The following is a 16356-nucleotide window of genomic DNA, read 5'->3' on the forward strand; positions in this document are numbered from 1 at the left end:
ATGCAGAAATGTAGATGTAGGTAGTTATTTGTCTATGTGAAAATGACTCCCAGACCGACAAGCAGTCTTTCTGTTCGCCTCCTCTAATACTGTATTTTTGGAGCAATTTCTGTTCTCTCGTTTTTGTCGGGATTTGTGTCACTGTGTTTTGGCCTTTGCAAAAGAGTTTTCTGTTGTGAGATCTGAATCTGTGGAGGCTTAGCCATAGGTAAAAATCAGAAGAAGGTTTCTGTACAGAATCTGTATAGTCCTGTAGCACATTAATGATGAAGACATACATTTATTTGATTGAGCTCTCTGTTCAGTGGCAATGGTTAGCATGAGCATTACGCTGTGATGTTTTGTCCAAAGATACGTCTGTGGCCTGTTTATGCGACAGCAAATCAGGAAAATCAAACTGCAGAAAACAATAGCTCTAGACTGAAAGCCACACAAGCACATCCATCACCCTATTTGTCCTGCACGGTAGTTATGTTAATCATGCATCACAGGTGCAATTATTTTAAAAAGAGACTGTCATGGGGTTACCCCATGCCTTCAATTAAGCCAGTGGTAGCATTGGTCCTAGCATGCTAAGCTAACCCTAGCATGAGCATTAGCATAGGACTGTTAGCATTAGCATTACTATTAGCATGTGGGCTAGCATCCGTGGACACATGGCTTGTCAATTCATGTTATTTCCTTTCAGTGTATTTAAGTACTAGTCGAAAGAGTAGAAATCATGATTTGATAAATACGACACATACACAGTTAATTTCAAGTTATTTATTTTAGGTTACTGGATTTACCCAAGGTCATCCAAATGTTTGCATATCTCATTCACCTGTTCTCATCTTCAAGCAGGGATCTGGGTCGAAGTGGCAAACAGGAAGTGACAGAGATGGGTGTAATCTATAGGGGGGAAGACCTGGAACGGTCCAAGTGTAAGCCAGTACAGAGGGGGGTACTGGAGTGCCTAAAGTTTTCTGTTTTGAGAAACTTGTTCAGCATGTAACATTTAATTTCTGGTTTTATGGTATATTGTGTATTAATGTAGCCAGAAATGTTTTGGAATGTTGAGGTAACATGATGAGGTTTGATTGATTTCCAATTAACTTTGGTTTGTCTTGTAAGAGGGGCTTCAGGTATAAAGGAAGGAGGCAGAGGCTCCTCAGGGAGAACAGTTTTGGCCTGGAAGGGTGCAATGCTAGAGCCCAATAGTCAGGGCCTGATTTAGGCTTTTGTATTGTTTAATATTTGTTTGGTATGATCATTTGAATAGTTTGTATTTAGTTCTCTTGTTTGGTTTTTGTTATTTTTGATATGTTTTTGTAATAATTCATCCTTGCACTACTGCACTTTCCCTGTGAATGGGGAAGAAATAAATCGAAGCACCAGGTGAAGAACTGAGTCCATGTCTCCTCCTTCCACCATGGGGCTAAACCTTACAGAGACACTGAAGACAGAGAGTGGCAGACAGATCAAGAGAAACAACGAAGAGAGAAATAAGATGCAGGGTGTTAGAGCCGGAGGAGGGAAGAGAGAAAAGGAAAAAGAGAGATGACATGATGGAGAGAGAGGAGATAAAGAATTGCGGCACTGTGAAATTTCAAATGTTTTGACACGCTGCAAATCGATTAAAGGCTGAATGCCAAACAGTGAATAGAATGGATCAGGCTCTGCAGCCATTAAAGGGATAGCTGATTCTCTGTGTTGACAGGTCGTGGATTAGTATCACTGGAGGAAGAAAGTACACACATGGTGCTGCTATAGATAATGTATTAGCAGAGTGCTGTGAGGCATGAAACGTGTGAATACCAACACAAGAATATTTTCTTAACAGACCTGATGTCACCATAGCGCCCTTTACAGATTGCTCACCAGATGTGCCCACAGCATTGAACAAACTCAAACATGATCCTGTTCGCTAAGCCAGAAATGATCTGTGGATAACTGTGGAATATCTGAAAATAAACTGCAGTGCCCATAAAACACTGATGAAGGCAGGAGCGTCCTGGGCAGGGAAGCACTCTATCGTGAAATCACCCAAGATAATTTATACCGGGGCTGCTAATGAACACATGGTAATGGTGTTTGACCCAAGAATTGATTGTGCACCCAGCAAATCTATCAAAGTTATGTCCCTCTTTTTCTTTTCTCTCCATCTCACTGCCTCTCCTCTAATCATAAACAGACACATTCCTGTAGAAACAAAGCAGGCTGTTAAGCACAGCTCTGCCAGGTTTTAGGAATGTGATCATACAGCAGCAATGAGCTGCTACAGCAAACTGATGGTGAAGTCTTATTTTTCCACTGTGAAACATAGCTGGACTTTCTAAAGTAGATTCTGTGTATATGTATCTTGCAGCACAGGATGTATGAGAATAAATAGCAGCCCCCATTTTACCAAAATAACAATGGAAGTGAACTTTAGCAGTTTATTTGTCACTAACACACAGGTGGGGGAAAAAACCTCCAGTGAGCACATTGTGACCTAATTCCATCAGTAGCTATACACAAGTGGGTTATTATACCTGGAAGAATAAAGCTCCCTTTGTTGTTGCCCTTGCACTGGATTTCTCTTGAGTGGCCTACTTTAATTTTAGTTAATTTTCAATGTTGTTTTCATTGTTAATGATCACGTATGTTTGTGTGCTACACTACAGACTCCTCGGTGGCATATAAACTTGGAGCACTGGGCCGGTGAGAGTCATTCTCTGGAGGATGAAGCTAAAAGGTTCCTCAACTACATCACAACACCACAAGTGAGTTATCATTGTTGGAATTTTTACTGGTGTTTAAAAAGTTCCAGTTGTGCATAACTACTTCTTTTATTCCATATATTTGTAAGGGACCATGTACAATATTAAAAATAAAATAAAATGTCACTTGCAGTGGTGGAATGTAATGGCAGTAAGTGCATTTCCTACTAATGCTGACTGCCCAAATACACTACAATGAATGAGTACAGTACAATCTGATAAGGAAGATTTGCGGAGGCGATATGAAGATGCAACAGTGTTATGAAAGTGTAAAACAGAAAACAGGATTGTTGGTTTCTTCTTCTTTTCTCAATTTACTCTGCTGATTTTATGTGAAGAGAATGTCTTCATATGGTACAAAAAGAATTGTTTTTAGACAAGAGCTGTAAATTCAGTTAATAATAACAGCTCAATTCTTGGCCTACAAATGCTCAGTTGTAATCTTGTTCCACTGTTAATGTGGTATTTTTTTCTGTGTGATATTGGTTGTCCTTGATGCTTTGCCGCAAGCAGTGTTCCATCAGGGAACACCACATATTAAACTTGCATCTGACTTTTAATGTTTAACGAAAGATAACTAAACATTGCAACCAGATGCATAAATGTAACACTAAGACTGATTTGAAGATGAATAATTGGAGTAGTTGTTGCTATTGAAAGCCAGGAAGTGCATTATTTTGACAGGTCTTTGTTATGTATATCAGAGCGAGCATGTATCTATCAGCCCATGACTGAGCTACACTGGCGCCTCTTTCACATTCAGCTCAGCCAGAGAGTATTTGTCTTGCTTGACAGCACACACATAATTCATTACTCTATTGATTACCATACAGATGAAACTCACAGCCCGTCTATTCATACTTAATCAATGAGATGTTGTGGTTTGTTTGTTGGCTTATGTCAGTATTAAATTACTACAAATCGATGAAGATGTTCAGCATCATAATTTGAAAAATATCAAGGGATTGAGAAAGCCTGGACTTCTGTGCCCTTGTCCCTCTTGCGAAGGTAATGCAAAGACACAGATTGATTTTCACTGTCCAAAACATAGGACATTTTTTGGATTGCTGAGTTTTTTTTACTGTAATTAATTTTGGCTTGGGGATAAATCAGCTACTTATCTTTTTCGCTCACACAATATAGCAAGAACACAGAGTAACCCACTCCAAATGACTAAGCAAACGTTCTATATCTTTCACAAAGCAGACATTCAGCTCATAATGAATTTGCTGCGGGATGTGTGTGTGTGTGTGTGTGTGTGTGTACACGTGTGTGCAGCCAATTTGTGTGTGTGAAAGAAAGCGACAAGGACAAGAACAGAGAGAAAGAGATTGTATGAGTGTGTGTGTGTGTGTGTGTGTGTGTGTGTGTGTGTGTGTGTGTGTGTGTGTGTGTGTGTGTGTGTGTGTGTGTGTGTGTGTGTGTGTGTGAGATTCTGTTGAAGGGAACTGTCCATCATGCACACTGACAGGCGAGGGTGGAGGGAGTTGGAGGGAGCATAGCAGCATCCTCAGCTGTAATGCTGACTGACACAGTGCCTGGTGGAGCTGTTACTCAGAGAGATGGCCTGCGACACAACTGTTCAATCAATAGGCGTCAGTGTATCCTGCATGCATGCGTGCACCAGCACACACACATAACAGGGAATTGTTTCTATAAAAGTATTTTTAACAGCATTAAATGTACTGTGGGATTTTTTTCTGGTTAGATTAACAACAATAGGTAGTTACTGTTCACTCATTATAATGTGTGCTCAATGAAAACAGGTACATTTTTACAGCTCAGTATTCAGTGAAACAGCAGTCAGCGATTCAATGCCACTGATAAGTCTGCAGATGTGAAGTGGCAAAATACTCAGGAGTGATACTGCATTTCATTGCACACAGTGCATTGTGTGCTGATGAACGCTTTCAGCTGGAACACATTAACAATGACAGGCATAATGAATCTGGTTTCAAATTCATTTAAATACATTATTGCACCACCCACATGTACAATACTTTTCTTGTGCCCTTTACAACAAAGACACTTCATCAGGTAACACTGCACTTGACTCAGCTGGTCCCTTCCTGCCTGAACTGTCTGTCACTGAACACTCTGCTTAGAGAGGACCCCGCACAGAACTGATGATGGTGGCTGCCGGGCAGACCTGGTAAACACATATCAGACATCTGGAAGGAGCACGGAGTAGAGCCGCTGCTCCTTTACATTTCCCAGGAGGAGCTGAAAAACATTGCTGGGGATACGGACATCTGGACTACCTTGTTTAGCCTCAAAAACTCAAAAAGCCACAGCAAGCAAACCATGCCTAAGAGGTTTTTAGGAAGCTGTCTAAAAGACTAACTCACTTCACAAGGCAACTTTGGTGTTGTCTGAGAATGTAAACATGCAGAATTAACAGTTTCAAATGTCAATTTTAAATAAACAATAGATGTGATTTTAAAAGAGGCTGGCATGCAGTGCTCATTGTTCCCTAGTGACAGAATACTTTTGGAAAACACTTATAGTTTTGCTTTTATTTCACATTTACATAGCTGTGAAACATTTTGTTCAGGCTTTATTTCAATTAACCTGAACGAACTCTGTTATCTGTAAGTGTTAGACTTGATAATACACACACAGTAAGTAATAATACACACACACACACACAAACACACACACTTGTACACATGCAATCTTGTTTACACTTCAATGGTGTACAGTTAAACCATAGATTTATGTTTCATATCATCATGTCCAAGCCAATATTGTTCCTTTTTCTGCAAACTGAATCTCTGCAGCAGACAGAGCTTAAAGTAACCAGCAAACATTTGAGCAGCAGCTCCTGCGCTAAAGCTTAGTCACTTATATAACTGCAGATGTACACACAACCAACACACTCACATGTATGCACATGTTTACTGTCTGTATGTACACAGTTTATGCAGGTGAATGCTTTATATAAACATACAGACACTCACATTAACACACTGATAGTCAAACCTGCCAATCTGCGCTCCCTGTATGAAATGTTAAGTATATAAAGAAGGAATACTTTCACCTCCTCCTTGTTAATCATCCATTCTTTCGTTGCCCTGTTCTCTCACTATACTGCTGAGAGACTTGGCAATGTCGCTGATGCATCCGCCCCAGCTGCGCAACATGATGAATAGTATGCATATCGTTGTTCAACATTGGGGCCCAGACACACACTAGCCCAGGGTCAAATTCAGTTGCAGTCTCTAGGGATTTATAGCATTTGTGTTAGGATATTTTGAGTAAAAGATCAGGATAGTTCAGGGGGTGTCAGTCAAACTGCCACTCTTGACTTTTAAATGCTGATGTGATTGTTTAAACTCCCAGGTACGCATTTTCTGTCCTATGTGACTAAACATACCTGGTTAAACTAGACCACTCACACACACTCAAAAAGCCAACTATCCGGAACAGAATTTGTCAAAAGCAAACTCAGTAAATAACTCAATGTCGGAAATGGCTGTTATAATATGTGTGTGTTTTTATATGTTCAGGTGTCGTGTGCATCATTGGCCCATGAGGAAGCTGCTCAAGAAGGGACCAAGGGAGCCTGGGCTGCATGTCTGGACCCCAAGTACAGCCTGACCCACAGAATACAAAGCAAACACTGCAGGGTTTACTCTTTTGGGTGCGTACAGACAAACAGTCACGCGTTCCAGTGAATACATTAATTCCCTAACTCAAATCTTTACCATCACTACCACATGTCAACCTTAATTCTAACATAAACAGAATAACTTTCTACAAAATAAAACTCTACAGTCTGTACACTAGCTTTGTGACAAGCAGTCATATACTGCATCTGTAGAGCAACGGGGTTGTTCACATTGTTTTCAGACACTCAGTGAGTTATCGGCAGATGCGACAGTAATTCAGAGCATCTGGTTCTGTGATAGGCTGTGATATATGTAGGCACAATTGCGGCTGTTATCACTTCACCCATGATAATTCATATTTTCTAGGATTTTCACTATTTATTCATTATTCACTATTTCATCAAAGAATGAAGTCTATCTTCCACACAATAGAGGAGGGGTATCTCTGTCTCCCCTGTTGGCCTTGTCTTTTTATTTATTCCTATTTCAATAGCTAACTGCTCACTGAGCCAATATTTATTCAAGGTATGTCTTTCTCTGACAAACTAGAAATATTCTTTTTTTTTTTTTTGTGCCAGGTGGCATTTAGGTTCCTTTTTCCTTGTGTAGTTATCTCAGTATTCTGGACAATTTAATTTGTTAAGCAACACTGTAATGGGCCAGCCTCTAGCTCACCCAGTAAGCGCGTTCGCCCCATATTAGCTGAGTCCTGTAGAGGCGCGGGTTTGAATCTGACCTGCTGCCCTTTGCTGCGTGTCGTCCCCCATCTCTACCCCCCTATCCACTGTCACTGTATAATAAAGGGAAAAACCCCAAAATAAAATCTTTAAGTAACACTGTAATAAGAGCAAAGCTAATCCTCTGTCTGCCTAACCTGTACCTCTAACATCCACCTGGAACGTCACATCCACTCCACCTCTGCTTCCTCTACTTGAGTGGCAAGTAATCTTGAATGGAGTCAGCCAGGCCACCAAAGTATTTGACCTTCTTAAGATTGGAGAGTCAATCACTCCCAGTTGGCTTTGTGTTGTGGATCAGCTCGCCCCGGTTTCTGCCCTGCTGGGCCTCTGCTGTGCTGAGGTGCTGCAGAGAGGTCTAAAGGATTTTTCTACAGGAGAGAGGGAGCTTATTAATTTGACTGATGAGAGACAGACCAGGTGTGCTGGCATCGAGGCAGGCAGGACACAGATACTGATGCGGGAGGGATTGGGGGGGGGGGGAGCTTCCTGCCTCTCTATGGAGAAGGGTCAGGGGTCAAACGGAGAGATTAAAGAAAATCTGATATCCTCTGGCTGACTGATGGGAAGTCACTCAAGCAGGCATGCACCAAAAATGATTAAAAAAAAAAAATGAATATTATGCGTCCTCTCAGTGATTTATGCAACATTTTAACATTTGACCTGAATATCAACTTGGGAAAATGTGACTCACAGGTCTGACTTTTCACGTCAACAAAAGCCGCATTGCCATTTTCACTTCCATCTAACTGATCCCTTAAGACCTCTGGAATTAAGTAAATGTACGCTTAGTCGACCCTCAACTCTGGCTAATGCAACAACAGTGAGTCGATCTAAAAACTGAAATTCTATGAAAAACTTCATGAGTAACAAAAGAAAAGTCCTAAGAGCCCGGTAAAACAGTTCAACAAGGCAAACTGCTCTCGGAAGTTCCACTTTTCTGGATAGCCCAAGTGATCTTCTCCTCCCTGTGTCCCATATCTGACCTAGATTCATATTATGCACGCACGCACGCACGCTCCTGAATCTATGAGAGATATGCTGAATATTCTATTCACAGAAGACTTGTGCTCTGCTGTACAGGAAACTCAGAAAACCCTCTACTACAGTCTACTGCTGCATTTGCTTTAATAGAAATGCCAAATACTATTAAGTGTGTGTACACAGTTGAAGTCAGTGCATTACTGACTATGTACAGTTGTGTGCGTATTCCTGTGTGCATATTTTTGTGCATGTGTGTACGGTTGATACGTCTCATTTGCACGCAGTTTAATGAGCCGTGGACAGCTGTGCCTGGGCAGGATGAGCAGCTGTCCTCTGATTGGTCTATCACATGGTGGTGGAGTGGGGGGTTGCAGGATGTTTTCCCACATGAAAGACCAGTAATCCACCTTTCACCTCTCGTACTCTATTTTAACTCTCTCGTCCTCCATCTTCCTCCTCTTATACTAGTTTTCAATCTTTTTTTATATTTCTCTTCATGCAGTAACAGTGAAGATGATTACTGTAATCAAATATCATCTAAGAGGATGAATCATCCATTGTCATAAAAAAAAAGAAAAAAAACAGCACACATTCTGGCCAATCAAAGCAGCCATTGAAACTTGTGCATTGACTCATCTGCTGCATTTTAATTGTGGCTGGTGTGATTAATAATTGTTTTGTCAGGGTTCCAATATTATATTCAGTAAGGGAGGATGTTATTGTCTTCAGTGTTAAAATGTATTTATTTCAGTAACTGTGCCAACCGTAGGTGTAGGCTGACTGAAGCCAAGGCTATACTGTTTACTGAGTATATGCGTCAGCTATTTCTAATGTACTAAAACATTCTAAAATTCTGTTTTAAGATGGCTTTGTGGAAACCAAATGTATCTTATCACAGTAGAAATGTTGACATGTGATTGCAGGAAAAGCGCAGGTGTAATTAATAAACATTAATAATAACTGCATTCCATTTAGGTGAGCCAGTTCCGAGGCCCTGAAAGTGCAAAATGACTTTAGTTCCTTGAATTTGAAAGAGGTCCTCTCATGACAACATTTCCCGCAGACTGCAGTTAATCAAATTTGGAGCACCTATATAGACTAAAGCACATCACTTATTAATCATGCACATGTTAATGAGCTGCAATATGTGATGAAGGAAGCGGAATAGGAGCGCAGTAGAAAGAAAAAGAGAGAGTAAGGATGGAGGTGGTGAGACAGACAGTCATGGAGAAGATTTTGAGAACACCATGGAATTTGAAACAAAGGGAACAAAAATAAGAGAAGATGTAAGGGCAAAGGTATAAAGGTAGAACGGAGAATATGAAAGGGACAAAGACAGCAGATAGTTTCCCAGCCCACCCAGCATTTGTTAACCAGACTCGCCTCTGAGGTTCAAAACATCCAGACAGGCTTTTGACATAATAGTTCAGTGCAAGAACAGGAGGTGGACTAAAGGCTCCGTTTATCAGATTTACAATCCATTGGGTGTTTGTAAAACCATCTCTCACACACACACACACACACACACACACACACACACATGCACGCATACACACGCACAAACACACACACAAATGCACACACACACGGTTGCCATGACATTCCAGTCAACAGAGGTTTACCGCTCCTTCACTCTGTAGTCTCATGAGAGAGGATATTACAGCTAGTAGAGGTTAGGGTTACCCCCCCCCCACACACTCACACACACACACACACACACACACACACACACACACACACACACACACACACACACTGTTCCATGAGTAATCCCTGATCCCCTATTTAGTGCATTAAAAAGAGATATGTCTAGTTGAATCTCAATCTCTCCCATATACTTATCTCTCCTCTCCCTGCATGTGGGATGCATTCGGAGATCCAGTGCCTCATTTGTAAAAGAAGTGTACTGTGAAATGTAGCCTACTCCCTCTGCCGCAATTACAGAATACAGCCGCAGCACAAACTAGACACGAGGGAATGCAGCGACAGTGACTGAGAAAAGAAGAAAAGGAGAAAATTGCCAAATTAGATAAGGGAGTGGTGGTGGGACGAAGAGAGAATAGCAGTAAGAGAGGGAGAGGGAGAGGGAGTGGGAAAGTGAGGGAAACGCATTAAAAAGAGAGAAATACAGGTAAATGTGTCGGTGTAATTAGATTTACACATCGTATTTCGAAATGGAGAAGCAGTCTGCTTTTGTTTTTTTGTATTATTTATTTCTTGGCTTTTAAGTTGGCAGGTGAAGTCAGGATCACAGTAACTGATATGTAGCTTGTCTGTATCTCTGTCCATGTGGGAAATTGTATTGTGAGAATTCAGTGATCCGCCATCGTATTTGACATATGTAATCATTTGTGCTGATGTTTCTCAACATTAAGACCACTTTAACTCGTATAACCTCTTGCATAATGTCACAAAGAAGATTTTTAGGTCTTTGATCAAATGTTTTCTCTTTAGCGAACAGCATTACAATACATGTTGGTCTTAAAGTTTCAGCTCAGTTTACATCGGAGTAAAACAGGAAGCCCGCATCCTGTTTTGTGCTCGTAAGCAACTGGCCTTGCTGCTATCAATAATGGGAAAATGTAGGGCTATATATTGAGTCTCCAAGCCATTCATTAGATTTCCCATGAAATCAGGCCCACTCTCGTCCAGTAAAAATGCATATCTCATTTGAAGCTGTAGCAGTGTCTCAGCATGAATGTGGTAAAGAGAAGTTATAAAACTACATTCATGCATCCATACATCCCTCTCTCTCTAGGCCTGCGTTTTGTTTGAAAATGACTTTGATGTTCCCTGACTTTTTCTCTAGGGTCACCAGTAGGTCAGCGTTTTCACGTATCTGGTGAAATATCTCTACATCTACTACATGGACTGCCATAACATTTTGTACAGACATTCACAGTCCCCGGGAATGAATCCTTGTGACTTTGCCAATCCCCTGACCTTTCCTTTAGCGTCACCATGAGGTTAACATTTGTGTTTTTGAGTGAACTGTCTCCACAACTATGAGATGGATTGTCATTAAATTTGGGACAGACATAAATGTCCCCCTCAGGATGAATTGTAATAGCTTTGGTGATCCCTTAGCAGATGTTCTTTGCCAAAATAAACTATAATCTAAACTAGGTCAAATTTGAACATTACTCCATACTATGTACATATTTTGGCTTGTACCAAGAAAGTATTTTTACCTGGTTGTCTTGTGCTGTGTTTGCTGCAGGTTGGGTGTGGATGATCGGTCCCTGGAGCGTTCTCTCGCCAGGGCAGGATGTGAGGTCCACTGCTTTGATCCCAGTCTGAAGCAGTCTCACCTGCAGCAAGCTGAAATGTGGCTTCATCGGCTCTCTGTAGACTGGAGGGATCCCAACCCGGCCTTTGTCGCCCAGCGTCAGTACGCCAACACCAAAAAACTGGCCACCATCCTTAATGACTTTGGACACAGACAGGTAAGAGGTAGAACGTAAGTGGGATTGTATACAACAAGCTTTCTGGCTATAATATACATTTGTGAATTCTTTCATTCAAGTCATTATAAAATGACCTGGAACCATATGAAAGTGACTTTTCTCTCTGTGTGAGCTAGAGGATTCACTTATATGCTGCATGCAGTGGATAAACACCCATATATAATTTGGTTTTCCTCCTTTAAATATTATCATGCTGTATGTTACCTCTTCAAAGCCCCCAGGGACTGTTTTGCCTCATCAGATAGGGATCTGCATACAAAATCAATCATATATACACACACCAAGCCCACTGATAGCATGCATACTAATAAACACAGGTATAGATCCAGTGGAATGATAATTCAAGGTTAAAGAAGTCAAGCTTTTCTTACAGAGGTAATGAAGACACCGCTGAATGACAGTCAGGCTCTTTTATCTTCTAATGCCAATGAAAAGGAAACATAAAAAAGCTCTTTTTCAAGGGAGTACAGTACATGCATAAAGATTACAGACATAGCATTTATAGTCTGCCAAAATAATGGCTGGATTCCATTAAAGCCCCTTTCTATGTAAGTATAGCATCTTGCAGAATATTCTCATGGCATAAAAAGATGGTGTGTAGAAAAATTAGTCAATTCTGGTGGAAATAGGTGGTGTTTATGTGCTGTTGTTTGGGATATCAGTGTGCCTGCTCTTCCTTGGTTGATACTCCCAGCTGGAGTTGCCAAAGTCAGAAATGTTCAAAACCTACACATAACGGCTTAACGGCATAGCATTGTGGATATTTATTGTCCCCAGAGGTTGGATCCTAATGTTTTTGGTGACCTTTTGTCTAGCACCACCACTAGGTCAAAACCTTTACTTGTAACCAAAAACTTTAAAATCTAACGGGCAGACTGTCATAAAAATGAACTTTTTGTTATAATTTGCTCCAGACAAATGAGCTAAACCTAATTAATTAATCTTTTTTTTTTCCTACCTATCCATATATGAACAATTAAATCAAAGCACATTTAAATCAGCTTCTGGAGCAGAATGCCTGCACGCTGCTCAATGATGCGTTGCCTTAGCTAGTTTAAATTGAGTTTATAATTCCTTTTCTGGAGCCAAAAGCAAAGCAGACTGGCTCATACAAGGGACTTGGAAAGATATTAAGATGATGAACAAATAACTGTTGATGCGTGCATGTGTTTAGTGGGTGGGTGGGTACACCATACTGTTTCATAGCTCACAGTATCCACCTGTTTTAAATGCAAAGCCAAGCACACATCCTTGTAATGAGGTTTTAAAGCAAGTACGTAGTGTGCCGGCGGAGCGAGCCGCAGCAGCAGAACAGTTTCTTCTCAAAGACTCTCGCCCAGCCTCTGTGACAGCAAAAGCAGCAGTAATGAAACAGTCACTCGGAAAGGTCGAAACATGCATTTGCACTGCATTTCTTATATGTGTTTGTTAAAAACTACACAGATGACTCATTCACTGAGCTCTGGTGACCAGCCTAGATAGCAGACACTGTCACCACAGGGACAAAATGTCAGTAACAGAAAGTCACATCTCATTCATGGAAATGCATATTGGACCATTGATCTTGTCGGTAATTGGATAACACAACAGTATCAGCACTACCCAGCGGTACTACCATACGGGTAGAAAACAAGCACAACATACAGTTCTTCCATCTTACAACCTTTTCATTTCAGTGAAGGGCCCAATCCTGCAGCCATCTACATACATGTTGCTGTGGTAACCCCACATACATCTTTGGATTTCTAATTCAATGTAGCATATTATTTGACACTAATGGATGAGGGTGTTTTTGGAATCCATCTAACAAGACTGAGAGCAAAGAGCCTCCATCACTGCTTCATTAACCAAAGTATTGGACTAATTATAACTTTGGATCTGATGATGGTACAAGATGAAAAGTTAAGGGATCGCCACAGTTGTTACAGTTCATCTCGAGGGAAACATAAATGACTGTACCAAATTTCATGGCAGTCCATCTAATAGTTGGGGAGACATTTTATTTGAAACCACAAAATCAACCTCATGGTGTCGCTAGGGGAAAAGTCAGCAGCTCACTAAAGTCATTCAGATACATCCTCTGGGAAACATGAATGTCTGTACCAAAATGTGTGCCAATTCATTTTGTGGATGTAGAGATACTTACAATTTTAACTAAGGTGGTGAACGTATCTGTGAGGTTTTAGCGAGAGTGAGCTGCTCTAGAAGTAAGTTCCATTATCTCACAAAATGTTTGGATAAATAAGACTGAATACACAGGTGAATATTAAGACAGCTCCTACTGTCTCTGTCATGATGCCTTTGGGAGGCTCGCAAAGCAGTTGTTGAAGTGTTTCCAAAAGCACAGAATCAGCAAACCTCTCAGATGTGTAATTAGATATATTTAATTGTGATCTGCTCTCTTGTGGCAGCCTCACTGATTAAAGCATACAAAACATAATAATAAAGGTCAGATAGGCTGGTTTGCTAGCAACAACAGTTGAATTATTGTGACAAGAAGACCAATCGTGTGGAACAAAAGTTAAAGTAAATGTGAGTCTTGTTAAATGAACACATTTCAGACAAATTAAGCCAAAGTGTAAACTTCTATTTAAAGTTATTTTCTCAAATCAGCAAACTTGTTTGTTTACAGAGTCAGTCTTTTCATCAAAAGCATCTCTAAATTAACAAACAAATTGTCCCAATGGATGCCTAAAAAACCTGAAATAATTACCATGTGTATTTTGACCACATACTGTGTGACTCACTTGGAGGAGAGGAAGGAAATATTTGCCCATTGGGTATAAATACTGTTTGCAGCAATCTGACATTAATTTCATTTGTAGAGAGTGCAATTTAGATTGTGATTTTCAGAACACAATTACAGCGACAGATGTCTTTTTGCAGTCACATTTTGATATCAGACTGCACAAAAACAATGCTGGAAGATAAAATTGTGCAAAATGGTTGCTGTCATAAATCAAAGTGATTCAAAATGAGCCAAAACTAAAAACAAGTACATGTTGTTAATGGGAGCCTAGTGTTAGAGCAACTTTCTATGTGTAGGGTGTCATCTGTGTGTCTTCACCGAAATAAAACAAATGTTCATTTTGTCCTGGAAACCTGCTCAAAGTGATAGTTCCACATTTCTTGTTTGCTTTTTTTGCAGAGAATTGAATTATTATATGGACACCACTCTCATGTGTGTACGGTAAATATGTAGCTGGAGCCAGCAGACAGTAAACTTGACTGGAAACAGGGAAACAGCAAGCCCGGCTCAGTCCAAAGGTAACAAAATCAATATTTCTTAGCTAGGAGCGTCCTGGAGTGTCTGTTGGTTGCTTAGCAACAGCTCCCGGTCAAGAAATATTCCGACACATAACCTTCCATAAAACAAATTGTCATTGTTACACTTAGCTAGTTTTTTTGTAGGAATAAAGCAAAAGGGTCATGGCTTGTAAATAAGTGACCGTTATTTAGTTTTGTTAACTTTGGACAGAGGCTAGCCGTTTCTCCGGTTACAGACTTTATGCTAAGCTAAAGCTAACCAGCTGTTGGCTCAAAATGTCAAACTGTTCAATTGAAACGTTCAATGTGTGTCAGCCAAATGTCTTTAGGTTTTGACTTAAAATAAATCTTACTTTGCTCTTCAACCACCAGGAAACTGCCATCTTCTAATTTCATTCCAGCATTGTAAAGAACCATTTAGTGTGGCTAACACTGCACAGCAGTGTAGCACAAGACATCTTATCAAAGCTCCAACACCATATGGACTTTACTCACACCAGACAGGAGTATTGCCAGGGCTTGTAACTTCTCCTGCAGAGAAGTTGATATTGGCAGCATTGGATCAGGGACCAGTGGCGCAGAAAGGCAATGTATGTGAAAAATAAAAGGGTTAGACAGAGTGAAGCTGTATGAGCTGCTTTACATGCCATCCAATCCTGACAAATGCACAAACACAGTATAATACACATAAAGAAACAATCTCCTTAGAGACAAAGTGAATACATCACCTCTTGATGATGCCATATCATTTTCCATCAGGAGGTTTCTGTCCAATTAAGGAACATATCTCTGCTTGTGGGAGTTTTTGGGGCCCACAGGGAGGATAGAAGACATTTGTTCTCTTTTTTTTCTGAGATGTGTTCAGTTCTACTAATGAGGCCTGGGAATTATTTAGTGTCACCAAAGGCATCCATTGGAGAGGAATTTTCATGGACACTTTAATATCTGTGCTGTCAGATGGCGCGAGATGATGTTCTCAGTTTAGTTGTAGACACGTTTCCCACAATCAAAAAAACACTGAGCACTATGAATTTCTTTTAGCTAGTATCTCATGTTATCTTTAATGTAATAATCCTTGACACTACAATACCCTGGGCCAATATCTGATAAATCTGGTAATTTAAATCTCTCCTCAGGTCTTATCGCTACTAATTTAGTGGCTACATGATGTACTAGCTGAGAAAATGCTAACTAAGACATTTCTGAGCCTAGAGGAATAAAAGCACCGTCTCTAACTAGACTTTTAAAGACAAAGGTCAGACAATGGACATATTTACCAATCCAGCAGAATTAAGAGGAATCCCAAGATCCTGAGGATGTGCATTAAACTTTGGGCATGCATGAGTCTCCTCATGAATATGACCTAAGGGTGCAATTAACATTCATTTTATGAAGCATTTCCTCTCTGCTCCGACACAGCAAGCTTCGTCAGGCTGATCTCTCGCTCAATCCATCATTAACATCTCTAAAGCAAGAAAAAAGGCCAAGCTTCACTTACTCCTCTTTTAATAGCTTTTACGTTCAATAATTCTTCACAGTTTAGTGCCAT

The 16356-nt window shown here is 40.4% G+C and overlaps 1 protein-coding gene across 2 annotated transcripts in view; it reads left to right on the top strand.

The window, feature by feature from the left end:
- The window catches only part of mettl24 (methyltransferase like 24), a 37644-nt gene that overhangs the window by 19468 nt on the left and 1820 nt on the right, over nucleotides 1-16356 (top strand). The window contains exons 2-4 of one of the 2 annotated variants that reach the window (XM_078274323.1): nucleotides 2646-2744; nucleotides 6251-6384; nucleotides 11294-11519. In XM_078274323.1, coding sequence (XP_078130449.1) covers nucleotides 2646-2744; nucleotides 6251-6384; nucleotides 11294-11519 — 459 coding nt within the window. The remainder of the gene's footprint in view (nucleotides 1-2645; nucleotides 2745-6250; nucleotides 6385-11293; nucleotides 11520-16356) is intronic. The other variant, XM_078274324.1, reaches the window with a different exon arrangement.

This window comes from Sander vitreus, chromosome 18 (assembly GCF_031162955.1).
Source record: "Sander vitreus isolate 19-12246 chromosome 18, sanVit1, whole genome shotgun sequence".
In the NCBI taxonomy this organism is placed as follows: Eukaryota; Metazoa; Chordata; class Actinopteri; order Perciformes; family Percidae; genus Sander; species Sander vitreus.